Source organism: Haplochromis burtoni, unplaced genomic scaffold, assembly GCF_018398535.1.
Source record: "Haplochromis burtoni strain Fernald_Lab_line unplaced genomic scaffold, NCSU_Asbu1 Contig_433, whole genome shotgun sequence".
NCBI classification, from domain to species: Eukaryota; Metazoa; Chordata; class Actinopteri; order Cichliformes; family Cichlidae; genus Haplochromis; species Haplochromis burtoni.
Genome location: NW_024582794.1, coordinates 26,511 through 42,973, shown reverse-complemented (window position 1 = coordinate 42,973; position 16,463 = coordinate 26,511). Strand labels below are relative to the sequence as shown.

At 46.7% G+C, this 16,463-nt stretch overlaps 1 protein-coding gene across 1 annotated transcript in view; it reads left to right on the top strand.

Moving 5' to 3' along the window:
- The window catches only part of si:ch211-212o1.2 (uncharacterized protein LOC492735 homolog), a 59,639-nt gene that overhangs the window by 31,737 nt on the left and 11,439 nt on the right, over nucleotides 1–16,463 (top strand). Inside the window, exons 2-4 of the mRNA XM_005945068.3 lie at nucleotides 2,946–3,065; nucleotides 3,208–3,299; nucleotides 9,755–9,899. Of these exons, the coding sequence (XP_005945130.1) occupies nucleotides 2,946–3,065; nucleotides 3,208–3,299; nucleotides 9,755–9,899 (357 nt within the window). The remainder of the gene's footprint in view (nucleotides 1–2,945; nucleotides 3,066–3,207; nucleotides 3,300–9,754; nucleotides 9,900–16,463) is intronic.

The window sequence follows — 16,463 nt, the reverse complement described above, 5'->3', positions numbered from 1 at the left end:
TGTGCTTTGAGGCAGCAGCCAAGAAAGCTGTAGTCCGCGTCTGTGAACACCTGTGTGCATACCTGTGTGGATCAGCATGCTTGTATTCCAAAGGTTTCTCCATGTAACGATCTGCTAGGGAGTGTGGGGGGGCCACAGCCCCGTCCTCCAGGGCATGAAGCAGGTATAGAGGAGATATTTTATTTTCTTATCATTGCCTAACACAATAAGAAAATAAATACCGCCATCATACGTGAATGGTATGATATGGTGTGTGTGAATAAGACCAGAAAGATGGCGATCAACTCCAGAAAGAAGAGGATGGCGACACGACCGATGTCTGTCCTCAGACAGGAAGGTGATGTCGTGTCTGGGCCCAATGCTTGGATGTGCCCATCGAGAACTGAGAGACCGAAAAGGAACGAACAAGCTCTGATTTTTGAGGAAGCTGAGATCCTTCAGTGAGTTCTGCAAAATGTTGACAGGTTTTCTGTCACTGAGTTGTGGAAACTACGATGTACTCTGCTGTGATGTGCTGGGGAAGCAGCGTTGGAGCGGTGACACCAGCCGATACTTGACATGAGCCATCAAGATTTAATTATATGTTTATATTATCCACTACTAAGAAACAATTAAAGGAACACTTTGAAAACACATCAGATGTCAGAGGGTCCTGCTGATCTCTGTGCTGATATGGACGGTGTTAGAAACTGGAGCATGCAGCGTCACTTACAGGAAAACGATCAACCTTCTGCACAAAGGGCTGAATTCAAAGGAACCCCCAAATCAACGTAAAGTAACGCAGCATAATGTTGCACCTCAACATGGTCCTCAGTAGTTCGTACGGCCCCGTGTGCTTCTGTGTGTGCCGATGTTGGGCCATGCTCCTGATGAGACCATGGATCTGACATCGAAGCATCATTTCCAGAGGGGATCTACCGGATTTGGGTCAGGCGAACACCGGGGCCAGTCGGCGTTATCAGGAACTGATCGCACTGTCTCGCCACATGAAGCCGGCGTTGTTGTGCACTCGGAGGAACCAGCAGCCACTGCACCAACGTAATGTTTGACAGTAGTTTAGGGATTTCATCCTGATACTTGACAGTAATCAGGATGCTGTTGTTCCTCAGTGAGTATGCTCAGTGCCTCCCCTACACCGTCACTGACCACATGTTACCGGCATCCCCCACGCCTTATCAAGACCCATGTTTGCCACATGTGCTGGTGGCGGACCTGCCTGTTCTGGTATTACAGCAGCCAGGCTCCATGGCACTGCACAGTGAACACAGGGCTCACTAGAGGATTTTGGGCTCATGAAGTCTTCTTTCTGATTGGTTGGTCAGAGACATTCACACCTGCTAGAAGTCCTTCTGTCAGGCTCTGGCAGTTCCTCCTGCTGTTCCTCCTTGGACAGAGGAGCAGATGTCCACTCTACTGATGGATCTTCTACAGTAACTGCCTTTCTCCTGGAATTTCCTCCATGCTCTCGAGACTGTGCCGGGAGATACAGCAAACCTTCTGCCAGTGGCATGTATGACTGAGCCATCTTGGAGCAGTTGGACAACATTTGCAGCCTTTGGAGGGTCCAGGTATCATGATACCAGCAGTGACCCTGACTCCTGTAAGAGCAGTCAGAGAAGATGACGAGGGGTAAAGTGACGTCACTGTAAAACCTCTTTGGAGGTTCCCCACCAATATCCTCGAAGGTTAACTGATTTGATGCTGAACTCTGGTTAAAATGTATTCCTTTGACTTTTGTTTTTCAGCAGTACATTAAATATAATCTGTACAGACTTCCTGTTAAAGATGATTGTTTGAATCAAGCCGAGTATGTGGTTATCAGCGCACCAAACGACTCGTTCACAGCTGAAAGTTTTTCAAAACAATTTTCAACAACCAGCAAAGTCAAAGTCATTTAGAAGTTTCTACCATCTGCTTCTTTACAACTTTGATGGCGTCTATTTTTAGAAGGTGAAGGGTCACGTTTGACGATTCGTGAAATATCCATAATCACATATTCTAAATCTCGGGTGACCGCTTCAGTCCATATGAGAGGCTGATAGCATATTCATACTCAGGTCTACAGGCCTGTGTGCTTTATTAGAAAAAACTGTCATGAATATCTTATAGGCTCCTAATGCTGTGTGATACGTTAGGATCTGGACACATTAAAGTTTTAAAGGCACATTAGATTGGCAATGACAGAAGGATTAGGAGAACGGCGTGGGGGGCGTGGCTGTAAAAGAAGAAGAAAGTGAGTTAAAAACATTACAGCGGTGGTTTATATTTGTGGCTTTATTTAGTGAACGATGTCATGTTTCCTGCTTGAGCTGGCAGATCAGGCGAGCAAGGACCGCGAAGAAGGAAGCAAGGCGCCATTCAGAAGACCGCAAGTTTGTGGGAGACGCTTCTCGCTCACGTCGCGCGCTCTATGCTGCGCGCTCTATGCTGCGTGCTCTATGCTGCGCGCTCTATGCTGCGCGCTCTATGCTGCGCGCTCTATGCTGCGTGCTCTATGCTGCGCGCTCTTTTTCAATAATATATTATCTCTGATCTTCAGTGCTGTTGGCTGGAGGCTTTCTCCCTTCTAATATTGCTGAATTGCAGTAGAGTACTTTTAGTTAGTCCCTGTTCTTCCTCTTTAGTTGATACTGCTGACCTATGAGGTCTACCTCCCACCTGAAACGGCCCTTGTGTGTGTGCTGCTCGGTGCTGCGTCCGTGTCAGTGTTTCACATATGAGAGGTCATGACCCCGCAACCTGGAGTACACTTGTCTTCATCTGATTACATATTAACAGCCTGGACACACGGGCGTGGTCGTTGTGGGCGACGGGTCCTTTGACCTTCGGTAAAAAGCGACGCGTTCTCCCAGCGGACACCCCCCCTTCATTAATACAGACACCCACTGTCTGTCTGCATTTGCCTGTCGACCCAGCAGTGTCAGGTGTTTCTGTGTCGTCCTCAGGTAAACGGCTCCAGGAGTGGGTGTGTGTGATCCTGTGCCTCTTTCTTTTCATCATCAACTTCTCTTTCCTCCTCCTGCACTTCTCCACCGTTCACATCTACAAGATCGTCCTTGGCATCGGTAAGCTGACACTCACACGAAGTCACTAAACTGTGATGGCTGGGATTTTGTATGTAAATGCTAATAATCATTTTCATGAGTTCATGTACACCTCTAATCAAGTTTTTGTAATTCTCTGTCCACGCCTGCATTTATGTGACAGTCCTCGGAATAGTGACGGCAGATTTTGCATCGGGGATTGTGCACTGGGGAGCAGATACGTGGGGGTCGGTGGACATCCCTGTTATTGGGAAGGTACACACACACACACACACACACACACACACACACACACACACACACACGCGCGCAGGCAGGCTGTATCAAACACCTTTGAATAATTTCACATCAAATCAAGTTCATTTTCCTGCCAACCGAACTCTGAATCAGGTGTGCAGCAGTCTCACTAGTGTCGGTTCTGCTTTGCCTCTGTCAGACAGGCGGGTCGCTGACCAGCTGGTAACCACTGGTCACCTGGAAAGTGTGTAATCACTGACTAGTTGTTGCTGGCTGTCTCTGTGAAATCAATTGGTAAAGCTCCATTTCTGCAGCCCTACAGGCTGGTCAGAGAGACTGGTTGCACTGGAAAGCTCCTGGTCATTGATTTGGTTTGTCTGCAGACATTTACAACCAACTCCCCAAACGTCTGAGACCCTTTTAAACCCCTCGTAGTTCAACCCAAGCAATCACTGCAATGGTTTTGATACAGCAGCTGCTTTGTCACCAACTTTGGCTTCTTAAGTTTCTTCAGTCAAGGTAAGTTTAGCAGATTACATGGTTCATTCGATTGCTTCTGAGTGTTATGCAAACATTTTCCCTTCATCATTCTTTTTTCCCTCAACATAGAAGGACAAAGTCAAACTGTTCATCTTACAGCCGACTGTTTACTTTTTCCAAGCTTGGTTGTTAAATCTCGTCCTCTCTTATTTTGAGCTCCGCACTTTAAACAGAGAAGGAAGATTAATGTCTGCTCTTCAAAAGTCGTATGTCCCAAACACCAAAATATTCTAGTAGTAGCAGCAGCAGTAGTATTACTAGTAGTGACATCTATTTTTGTATCTTTAGTGACCTTTCAGAACACAAAGGTCAAATGGCCCAGTGTCAGGTTATTTGGGCCTACTGTCAGAAATACCTGTATCAGCGCCACCTGTGCACACTTTTGGAAACAAGTTTGGCATTTTTAATATTTATTTTTTCATTAATCGAGAAGTACCACACAGTTACAGTTCTTATTAGTGGACAGTCCACCTAGCTCTGTCCTTCGCCTGTTCCCCCGCTGGCTGACTCCCTGCTGTGAGTCCACAGTCTCATCGTGCTTCTTGTACAGTCTTGGTGACTGCAGGCGGGTAACTGCAGGCGGGTGACTGTTTGTCAGAAAGCGCCTGGTATTTGAAATGAGTGCAGAAGAGCACCTTTATAAATGATAGTATTTTAAAAAAGCCTTTTTTAAAAACATGTCCATCCTCAGATCCATTATTTTTGCATCGTTCTTGCTTTGGTACAGTTTTCCTGAATAATCCCAGCGAGCCAGATGGGACGGGTTTCTTTGGTTTTTACAGTTGGAGGTTTTGTTAAAAGTTGGTGTCTTCGCTTTCCTGGGACTGCATCGCCGTGGTAGCAGTCGCCCCTCGTCCCCACAGCTTTCCACTTCTGTAGTGATCTGAAGCTAAATGTCAGTGTAACACAAAGCGATTTCCCTGTAGGCAGTAATGTCCACTGCACTCACACACGCGCACACACGGGGTCACATGTGAACAGTCTCACCTTGAATATTGACGACCTTTCAGCGCACAGTGCACATACAGTATGCACATATTTATGTGGCTGCGTTACAGTAATCCACACACTCCTCTCAGCCAATTAGAGTAAAGGTTATCCTCATTTCATCCAATTAAAATCAGTATGATCCGGTGCAGCATGCAGATTGGTTCATGTGAACTTTGATTAATGGCGTGTGAATTTAGTGGAAGTGTGGGAGCGTTTCATCTACTGTTCCTTGTATTTATGAATTATTCATATATAAATAATGTGTGAAAAATGGAAGCTGATGTGTGAAGCATCCCTGTAAGAACCGTAGGCATTAATCACACTGTCCCACATGTTATCACTACATCATTAATAATAATTTGATATTGTTCACACTTTGATTGCAGTTCACACCATTTGTTACTTTGACTGAAAAACTGCAAACATATGGAAACGTGTTTTATTTACAAATACTTATTATCATAGTTAAATATGACCGCAAACACCAGAATCACCTTAACACCTGTAATGCAATTTGTAGTATTTTTGTAGTACAAGACAGTATTTGCTGTACTTGACTGATATTAGAACGACTTAGAGATTCTAATGTGATTCAAACAACATTATATAAACACGTCTCCAGCGTGATGCATGCATGTCATTCATTGTTTCCTCGTTGTCTTTCTGAGCTTTGTGTTAAACCTGATGACACGTGCAGGCTGTCACACCTCATCACTACAGTGCTGCATTTGTAGACTGTTGTGTTGCAGCTCCTTATTTTTGCATGGTTGGCTACCAGCTCGTGAGTGTAACAGCTTGGAGGCTGGACGTGTAGAGCGCTGTCGTCTATCAGTGCAGTGCACACGAAGGAACGAATGATGTTTGTTTTAAATTCATTTAAAATAATCCCGTGTCTGCTTGTATTGTTTATACATACAAGGTGATTATATATTTAAACATAAATACAGATGTTTGGCTCCAACCTTAAAACCACGAACAGGTACAGATGTTGTTATGTAGTTACATGCAGTACATGCAGTACTCATTCAAATGTAACGTGTAAAATGAAAGGATGTATAAATGACTGTAGTTATTGTACAAACACACCAGGAAAAAAACATGAATTGATTAATTAGCATTGTTGTTGTGTGTGAATCAAATATGTCTCTGCTCAGCAGCCTGCTGGATTCAGGCTTGAGATTACTGCCAGTACTTCAGTGTAATCTGATTAGCTGCAGCACCGACAGTCTTGACTTCGATGTGAGGATTTCTAATGGTTCGTGTAATTTGGGCTGTACCTAATGTATGTCTCTATTTTTAGATGCTACCTTAATAATATTTATTTGATATGTGCACTGTACTATCAGATGATGCTGAACAGTAATTTTAGGATCCCTGTGTTACTTGTTGTGTTTGCAGAAGGTATTATTTGGTGTGATGTTTATTTCTAATGTGGCATTTATTGAGGTTTGGGGTAGTTACTGGGACCAAAGGCACAGCAGCAGTCACAGATTTGCATGGTGTGTTGGACACTGTAGGAGACCTCTAATAAAGACTTTAACTGGCAGAGAAGAATGGACCTTTACGGAGAACAGAGGGCTGACAATAGTCTGCTGGAAATAAAGCGTCCACCTCTGCTGCATTTGTGAGGCTGAGAATAAAGCCGGCCCGTGCTCCCGGTTAGCGTTAGTTTGAATATCAAACACGAGCGTGATTCAGAACACCTGAGGCTAATGGCGGCCGTATTAGAGCGTTAGAAGTTGGCGCTGTCCTTTATTTTTGCCTTCTGTTATTTTATTCTGTTTTTGCTGATGTATGTCCAGTTTCCTGTCGCCTCTACCTGTGATGACCTGTGTAAACATGTGTTGTCTGTACTTTATGTACCGCTGATCTCCAAGCTGTTCAACGTGTCTCGTCTCAGACCGGCTCCCACTGAAGGTCATCGAATTCATCCCACACGTCTCATGTCACACCTTATATTTCAGACTGTGGGTCGTGTTTTTGTGTCACTGCTGCTCTCCTGCTGATGTTGAAAGTGTGGTAGCTGCCTGATTTAAACAGTTATCATTCATCTGCACACACACGCTTTTATTTGGACTTGTGTAGCTTTAGATTTTTAGACTCAGTAAAGTAAACGTCTGTGGGTGGGAGCAGCTGAAGAAGACGTTTTTCTTTAAAACAGGTGGTTTGATTAAAGACTTTATTCAAATCAAGGCTTTTATGGCAGTTACAGTAACAAGCACTGCTGTTGGGTGCTAGAATTAGTCTGTGTGTCATTAGTGAGACATGGGGCTTCGTGTGTTTAGCTACAAAGTAAAAACAGTCGTCAGTTAAGGAATGCGTCAAAGTAAGGAAGCTAGTGGAGTCAGTCAGCCGCTGTCCTCATGGAAACGTAACCCGCCAGTACCCACTGTACTCTGGAGTACATGCATCATATCAGCATTTGGCTTAAAAGAAAAAGAAAATCTGGAGTACAAACTTGTGTACGAACACATTCAGAGAGCGCATTATGATGCATGCTTCTGTCCACATCACAGTTGGAATATGTTGTTGTTCAGACAAAATAGGGCGAGAATTATTGCACAAAGTACACTGCGAGGTTGTTGCTCTCCAGGAGAAATTGTGTAACACCAATTTGTTCTTTCTGTGAGTCTACAGAAAGCCTTTTCTCTACTCAGCAGTGCTAAAATTGCAACACTAGTTTAAGAAGTGCTCGACAATTTCCCTGTAGCGTTTCCACATTTCCTTTAGGAGGCTTTTTGTCGTCATTGTGTCGTTGAGCTTTAATTGACTCAACAAGGATTTAGCAGTCCTCTAATGACACCACTTTGAGGACAAAGTCACGCTCATTAGTTCCCAATGATGCTCGATTCACACGGAAATTTGCCAGATGTGCTTACAGTTTTGGGATATATGTTTTAAGATCCTTTCTCCCCATCTAGTTCACTTGTGCAGTCATATTTTAAAAGCATCGCTACTTCTGTCCTTGTGTCGTTAACGAACAAATCTCTTTCAAGGCAACTCTCCAGTGAGGCTGATTGGAGCATTGAAAGAGAGTTAATTGAATGATGTAAGTCGGTTCTTATTTAAAGGACAGAAGGACGAAAAAAGAGTGCGATATTAAAGGATGGTAAGGTTGGGCCCAAAAAAGAGAGAAACTAATAAAAAATACAGCAGACGAGGTTGGAAGGACAAAAAAAGAAGGGGGTGGAAGGGCGTGTCCGTCCAAGCAGTGGGACAGCGGTGGTTGCTGGGGCGATGGGCGATGTGAGCTGGTGATTAACGGATGTCGTGCAAGGCAGGCCGTTAAACGGTGTGGGATTAGAGGACACGCAGCGACCGGTGGCCCGCCGTTAACTGGGAGCGCCCGTGCCGCCCCTCTCGGCACGACCTCTGCGGCTTAGCCGGCCTTTCATCTAGCTGAGGGCTGCGGTGAGAGGAGGGGGACGATGGAGGAGGGGAGGAGGGGGAAACAGCGGTAGAGAAGGGAGCTGGGCCCGTAATTGTGAGGATATCAACAGATAGTTTCAGCGTTTGCAGTGGCACCTACCGACGATGTCTGCTGATAGGCGTGTGCGATTGTTTCGAGCGGCTAACCCGACAATAATGAGTTTTCACGCTGATGTTTCCACGGCTGCACACAAACACGCACTCGGATAAATGCGCACTGTGCACAAACACATGCAAACCTTCCTCTTTTTGCTTTTTCCACACAGAGAAATAAATTACCTTTATCCTCTGTGTGCATGTGGGTGTGTTTCTTTCTGTCCTCTTTTGTGCTTCTGAGATTCAGATTCAGTCTTTCATTTGAGACCCCCATGCTCTCACAGACAGGTGTCTGCCTCTGCACAGTGCTGCTGGGGTTTGCTGGGTGTGTGTGTCTGTGTGTGTGTCTGTGTGTGTTCTAAAGCACACATTTTTGAATTGGTGGGGTGTCCATGGGTCATTTATGTGTATGAGTGTGTTTGCACAAGTTGACTGCTGTTCTGTGGTTTATTAGGATGCTGGATATGAGCTTTGGGGTTGCACAGGGTGCTCAGCACCACTAAGTGTGTGAGTGTGTGTGTGTGTGTGTGTGTGTGTGTGTGTGAGTGTGTGTGTGTGTGTGTGTATTTGATCTGCATTGGCGTAAAGAGGATAAACATGGTTTTGTGTTGTGGTTTAAAGTGAATTTAAATTCATTAGAAGAACCCAACGATGACTTTCAGCCTGTATGTGCATGTAACTGTAGCCCCTTTATTTAGCACAGACTAGATCGGCTGTTCACCCTGTTCCATTCATTTGTGTCCTGATGTCATGATTGTGTTATTAATACGCTGTTATCTCAAAGTCTGAGCCTCTCAAAATGGTTCATGAATAAAATCAAACCTTTGGATTAAAAGTGTGCAGTCGAACCAAATCTCAATTTAACCTCCGCTGCAGTCGTGTGCATAAAAATGTCATTGGCCATAAACAAATGGACTAATTGTCTCTCTGACATGAAAACGAGCAAACAAAAGAAGCCAAAGCGTTTAGGTGACGCCGACTCACTCACCGCCGTCTGCACAGCTTTGCAAACATATAAAAACGGCAGTCGGTAACTCCGAGCTGCTTTTTCTCACCTTCATCTTCCTCCACGCTACGCTAGTTCTCCTGCTAGCTGTTGCGAGTTACAAAGTGCATACAGAACAACATACAACTGAAGTGGATGGATTGGCCTGTAGATTCACTGATATCCGCACTTCTCAGTCAGGATCGGGCGGATGTGCAGCTGCTGAGGCAGGAACAGCGAGCAGAGTCTAGTTTGGGATCTGTGTGGATTACTTTGATTTGGAAAGGCCACCACTTCAGTATTTTTCATTTCATATAAAAATAAGATAATGATGGTTTAAATAAAGTCCTCCCTCTAAAGCCAGTTGTTGTACGAGCAGAAACTCGTCGGAGCTTAGACTGAGAATAGTTTTATTCATTTCTTTTCTTTGCAGGCATTTCTTCGACCATTCAGGGAGCACCACATCGATCCGACTGCCATCACTCGCCACGACTTCATCGAAACCAATGGCGATAACTGCATGATCCCCATCCTACCGCTGGCTCACATGGCCTACAAGTTCCTCACTTACACACCAGGTAAATCACACATGTGCTTATACCGGCTGCAGAGACACAGATCTCTGCACTATCGCAGTCACTGTTTGAGCTGTGCTCTTGTTGCTGGGCGAGTCAGTTTCCTGTAAATATCTGCTAGCAGCTGTGGGCACATCTTAGATGTGATAAAGGTTGGTCAACAACGAGAACAGCAGTTCTGTAACCAGTCTGCACGAATGCCACCATCTATCAGAACTGGTGACCTGATGGTCAGTAGGGTCCTTAGAACATGGACGCTGCTGCTGATGGAGGACTTGATGGAGCACGCCATCCCCTAATCTAACTGGTGTTTAAATCAGCATGAATGTGATGGATAGGCAGAATCTTGGCACATGTAGTTTTAGTGTCAACACTAGACTAGAAAGAGCTGGGAGCTCCTTCTTTGCTCCATCATATCTTTGTCAAGTCAAGTTTATTTATAAAGCACATTTAAAAACAACCGAGGCTGACCAAAGTGCTGTACAATAAAATACAAATATAAAATACAATAAAACACAAGTACATAAAACACCTCACTGATAAAACAATAAGTTAAAACAGTAAGTTAAACCTTGCTAAAAGCCAATGAGAAGAGGTGAGTTTTAAGAGCAGTTTTAAAAGTTCCTAGGCTTGTGGAGAATCTGATGTGAGGAGGTAAACTGTTCCACAGTCTGGGTGCAGCCACAGCAAAAGCCCTCTCTCCCCTTTGTGCCCACTATCTCTGTAGTAGTAGTGTCTGAAAACAACCAAGAAAAAAGATGAGTATTTCTTCAGTGAAAGAAGAAAGGTAAACCAACAAGTGGAAAGTCATTTTAGCCCTTCTTTCAGATTGGATGAACCAAACATTCACCAACCAACCAACTGGCTGGGATTTGTCGATCTGATCAGGTGAAGGAAGCCCAGGATGGACACAGACAGCTGCTGTTTGGAAACCTCAGTGTGTCATAGCCTTAAATATTCTTCTTTTGCTTCCTGTGTAGAAAAGAAAATCATCATTGCCATTCTTATTATCCTGAGAAGCTCGAGGGTGTAACATTGTAGACGTTTGAGCTAACTTCCTACAATTAAACCTCAAACTGGCGATGAAAATGCAAGGACTTCAGAAGGTCAGCTACAGTGTCAAACAGTTTGTAGCTGTGCCTTAGTACTGCAAGGTGCCAGACTAATGGAAGTTAAGGAAAAGCATAGGGCAGGTGATCATGTGCACTGACCTTACAGCTGCAGGGCAAGAGGTGGGAGGGACTGGAGGAGGAAGATCAGCAGGAGAAACTGAGCAAGCTGTTATTGAGGAGGTGACATCTCCACCTGTCATGTCTACACTACAAGTTGAGCTGAAAGGTCACTGATGGGAGGAGCGGAGGGGAGTTGACATCAGTTAGTTGGGTTAAAGGCTAGGTTAGCTACCGTGCTGTGAGGTTAAGCTGCTCCCAAGCATCTAGCACTGTGCATGTCTGATAAAGTGATAAACCGAGGTAGCTGGATAGGAAACGAAATAACAAAGTACCAGTGTAAAGTCTGCACTGTACTTCATTCATACATTCAGAGGAAAAGAAATGCATGCACGAAACAAGTCTGTTTCTATTTGTTCAATTCTATTTATACAAATTTATTTATATAACAACAGTCGCCTGTTATTGTAAGGTAGACCCTACAATAATAGATACAGAGAAAAACCCAACAATCATATGACCCCCTATGAGCAGCACTTTGGCGACAGTGGGAAGGAAAAACTCCCTTTTAACAGGAAGAAACCTCCAGCAGAACCAGGCTCAGGGAGGCACACAGAGAGTGCGTGTGTGTGTTGTGTGAGTGGTGTGTGTGTGTGAGAGAGTGTGTGTGCATGCGTGTGTGTGTGTGTGTACGTGCGTGCGTGTGTGCGTGTGTGTACGTGCGTGTGTGTGTGTGTGTGAGAGAGAGTGTGTGTGCATGCGTGTGTGCGTGCTGTGCCTGCAACAGGCAGCGTGGTGTCACTCCTGGAGAGCCCAACCTCCAGAAACCTCCTACACACCAGCACGCCGCGTCGCTCACACAGGCTTACAAACGCACGAGATGATTGGCTGTTTCTGGTCTACCGATGACCTCACTGTGTTCAAAGCTTGTTCAAATACAGACTCCAACGTGTCTACGAATCACGTGAACCGTCGTTTTGTTTGTTTGCAGATTCTGTGTTTGCTCTTCAGCAAAGAAGCGATGAGCACAGAGACAGGAGTTACATTTATATGCATTTGTCTGGTTTCCCCATTCATTCCTATTTGTGTACATTTTCCTTTCCATGCCCCTCCCTCCATTCAACCCTTGTGTATTTGTTCTTCAGTCAGTTTTCTTTGCCCACGCCAGGTCGTCCGATCGAGGTTTCTGCCCAGTCAGCTGTTCGATTAATCTCTCCAAGGATCTCCAAAAGCCCAGCTGGTCCAGCGGATAGTTGCACCAACCTGGGAAGGATAGAAGCCAGGGGAGGAAACGATTACAGTGCAAGACGTAAAATGATAAAAGCAAACAGCAGCAGGACAGGGAAGGGATGCAAGCAGTGTCACAGGTATGCATTTGTCTGGGGCCTGTTCACTTCTTGGCCGGGTTGACCGCTACGCGCAAATAAGATGGCAGGTCTGGACTGCAGCAGCCGATGTGTAAGTGTTGTCACGATCATTTTGTTCTGGCTAAATATTTCCACACTGTGTGGGCTGTCTTTGCTGTCTGCATCCCTGTGGATCATTAAATGGTTTTAACTACTGGTATCAGGATCACCCAGAAGTTCTCCACTCAGGACATCTCCAGGAGCCACGTCTCAGACTGATAAACAATCTCGTCCTGAAGCCCGCAGTCCAAAAACTGAGTCGATGGTCGTTCTTCTTTAAAACAGCCCAAATACCCAATCTAGTTCCTGTTACTGACAGCTGCACTCAGCAAGCACCTTGTTAGGTACACCTGTTCGTCTGTTAACACAGATCCCTAATCACCCAATCACACGGCAGCATCTTTTAGACCAAGACAAAATGCTCAAGTTCAAACTGTAAGAAAGAGTGAGCAGATGTGCTCCTCTGTTTCACACACTGCTGGGATTTTCCCACAGAACAATCTCTAGGGTTTACAGAGAATACCCTGAAACAGTGAAAGCATCCAGACAGCAGCAGTTTTGTAGGAAAAAATTACTTTTGGAGGTCAGAGGTCAGTGGAGAGTGGCCGGGCTGCTTCAAGCTGAGGCAGGACGGCCGCAGTAACTCAAATAATCACTGATTACAACCAAAATATGCAGAAGAGCATCGCTGAACGCACAACATGTTGAACCCTGAGGGAGATAGGACCACAGCAGCATCTCTGAGGAATGTTTCCTGCTCCTTGTTGAATCCACCACACGAAGTATCAGGGCAGTTTAGAGGGCAAAAGAGGACTGATGTATAAAGCACTTTGTGGAGTCAAGCAGCACATTTACCTAATCACGTGTCCGGTGAGTGGATGTCACGTCTGAAGATCTGAGTTAGTAGCAGTAGCCAAATGACGAAAATCGTCTTTTCAGGTTCTTTGTTTCCTTCTTTTTTCCTCCACGTGTAATTTCCTGTCCCCTCTGATCTGATTATGCACTGACAACATTTACAGGGGTGAAGGTTTGAACATGTTTAGTCCTATTAACACGTGGGAACACGTGGGAACACATGCTCGCTCAGTGTCGTCGCTCACAGTGTCGTCGCTCTCGTGCCGTTTACAGAATCTGAACAGCTGTGAATGTTTCTTAGACTATCACGCTGCAGATGGATGCAGGCCAAAGTACACAGAGTATGAATGCATGACTGTACAGTAGTCTGTGAATACACGTGACTGCTGTGAAACAACATGCCTATGCAGAGGGCACACAGTCCCGTGACACCTGAGATGAAATCCATTTCATCATTTCAGCCAAAGACACAAACTCGTATCTAAACTCTAAAAGTCGATCGCACAGAGACATGAAGACAGCACAAAGACCCACACGGACGTTGTGTACTTGTGCTGCACTTGTGTGATGTGTTTGCATAGGGTTCTTGCAATAGCTGCAGGGATGCGTGCACGCGCGTCCCTGCGGTGACCTTCTCTCGGCTGGAAGACGTTGAAGCAGCCAGAGGTTGTGTTTGATTTCACTCTCCGCTGTCTGTCGCTCGATGTCTTCCTCCACCACACACTCCTCCTTTTTTATTCCTCCAACCTGCCTCCCACCCCCCCTCTCGTCCGTTCCTCCCTGTCCTCAGCCCCCCACCTGTGAAGTCTATTTTGTTAGAACAGACAGCAGGTTAGCATTAAATATACATGGGGATTGTCAGCCGGTGGCGAGCACAAAGGCAACTAGGCGAGCCCCAGCGGAATCCAAGCCAGGCCCAGGCAGCCGGGCTCGGGGAGCGGGGGGCCGTCGCCGTGCCCCGTGGGCCCCCCTACCCACCAGCCCACACACACACACAAATACACGCACGCACAAACACACACACACACACACACACACACACACACACACACACAGGATAGTAACCAAAGAGAAGGTCAAAGAGACTAGCACACAGATGCTGGAGTATGCAGATGTACACAGTGTGTGTGTACAGACACACAAGTCTAGGAGTGTGGCCTAGTAGAAGAGGTGTTACGAGGAGAGGCGGGGAAGGCAGGGGATCGACGAGGAGATGAAGGGGAAGATGGAGGGGCTGGAGCTAGGGGGTGGGCGACTGGAGGGTGATGTGGCGAGAGGGACGGAAGTAGGGCGAGGAGGCATGGTGAGCAGGGGGGAGATGAGCGGGAGGGAGGGATAGGTGGGGAGGGATTGGCGGATAGGGAGGAGAGGAGGGGGCGCGGGGCGGGGCGAAGGAGGGGTGAGGTGAGGGCGCGGAGGAGAGAAGCAGGAGGCGGGGCGAGGTGAGGAGAAGGGAAAGATCTCGGAGGGCCGAGGGAGTATTGGGGACGGTGGTGGGGGAGGCGGGAGGAAGGGTGTGGACGGGGGCGGGCAAGGGGAACAGGGTGCGAGAGGCGACGGGGCAAGTAGGCGGCGAGGTGGAGGGAGGGGGGAGGCGGGGCGGCGACTGGGGAGTAGGGGAAGGGGAGCGTGAGGGATGTAGACGGGTGGGACGAGGGAGGGTGGAGCCTGTGGCGGCAGAGGATCGGTGGGTCTGGTTGTGTTATGGAGTAGTGAGGAGGAGAAGGGGTGGAGGGCTGGAGTGGGGAGTGGAGGGGTGTTGGCTGCTATACTGCTGCTAGTACTGCTGCTACTACTGCTGCTAGTACTGCTGCTACTACTGCTGCTAGTACTGCTGCTACTACTGCTGCTACTACTGCTGCTACTACTGCTGCTAGTACTGCTACTGCTGCTACGTACTGCTGCTAGTACTGCTGCTAGTACTGCTACTACTACTGCTGCTAGTACTGCTGCTACTACTGCTGCTAGTACTGCTGCTACTACTGCTGCTAGTACTGCTGCTACTACTGCTGCTACTACTGCTGCTAGTACTGCTGCTACTACTGCTGCTAGTACTGCTGACTACTCCTGCTGCTAGTACTGCTGCTACTACTGCTGCTAGTACTGCTGCTACTACTGCTGCTAGTACTGCTGCTAGTACTGCTGCTACTACTGCTGCTAGTACTGCTGCTACTACTGCTGCTAGTACTGCTGCTACTACTGCTGCTAGTACTGCTGCTACTACTGCTGCTACTACTGCTACTACTCCTGCTGCTAGTACTGCTGCTAGTACTGCTGCTACTACTGCTGCTAGTACTGCTACTACTCCTGCTGCTAGTACTGCTGCTACTACTGCTGCTAGTACTGCTGCTACTACTGCTCTAGCTACTACTCCTGCTGCTAGTACTGCTGCTACTACTGCTGCTAGTACTGCTGCTAGCTACTGCTGCTAGTACTGCTGCTACTACTGCTGCTAGTACTGCTGCTACTACTGCTGCTAGTACTGCTGCTACTACTGCTGCTACTACTGCTGCTACTACTGCTACTACTCCTGCTGCTACTACTGCTGCTACTACTGCTACTACTCCTGCTGCTACTACTGCTGCTAGTACTGCTGCTACTACTGCTGCTACTACTGCTGCTACTACTGCTGCTAGTACTGCTGCTACTACTGCTACTACTCCTGCTGCTAGTACTGCTGCTACTACTGCTGCTACTACTGCTGCTAGTACTGCTACTACTCCTGCTGCTAGTACTGCTGCTACTACTGCTGCTACTACTGCTACTACTCCTGCTGCTAGTACTGCTGCTAGTACTGCTGCTACTACTGCTGCTAGTACTGCTACTACTCTGCTGCTAGTACTGCTGCTACTACTGCTGCTAGTACTGCTGCTACTACTGCTGCTAGTACTGCTGCTACTACTGCTGCTAAGTGATACTGCTGCTACTACTGCTGCTAGCTGCTGCTAGTACTACTACTCCTGCTTCTGGCTGCTACTTTTAGGGATCGCCACAGCACATCATCTACCATCTAGCCTCGCCTCTGTCAGTGCGCCCCAGGGTGGCTGTGGCTACAATGTAGCTGCCATCACCAGTGTGTGGATGTGTGTGTGGATGGGTGGATGACTGGATGTGTAAAGCGCTTTGAGGTCCTTAAT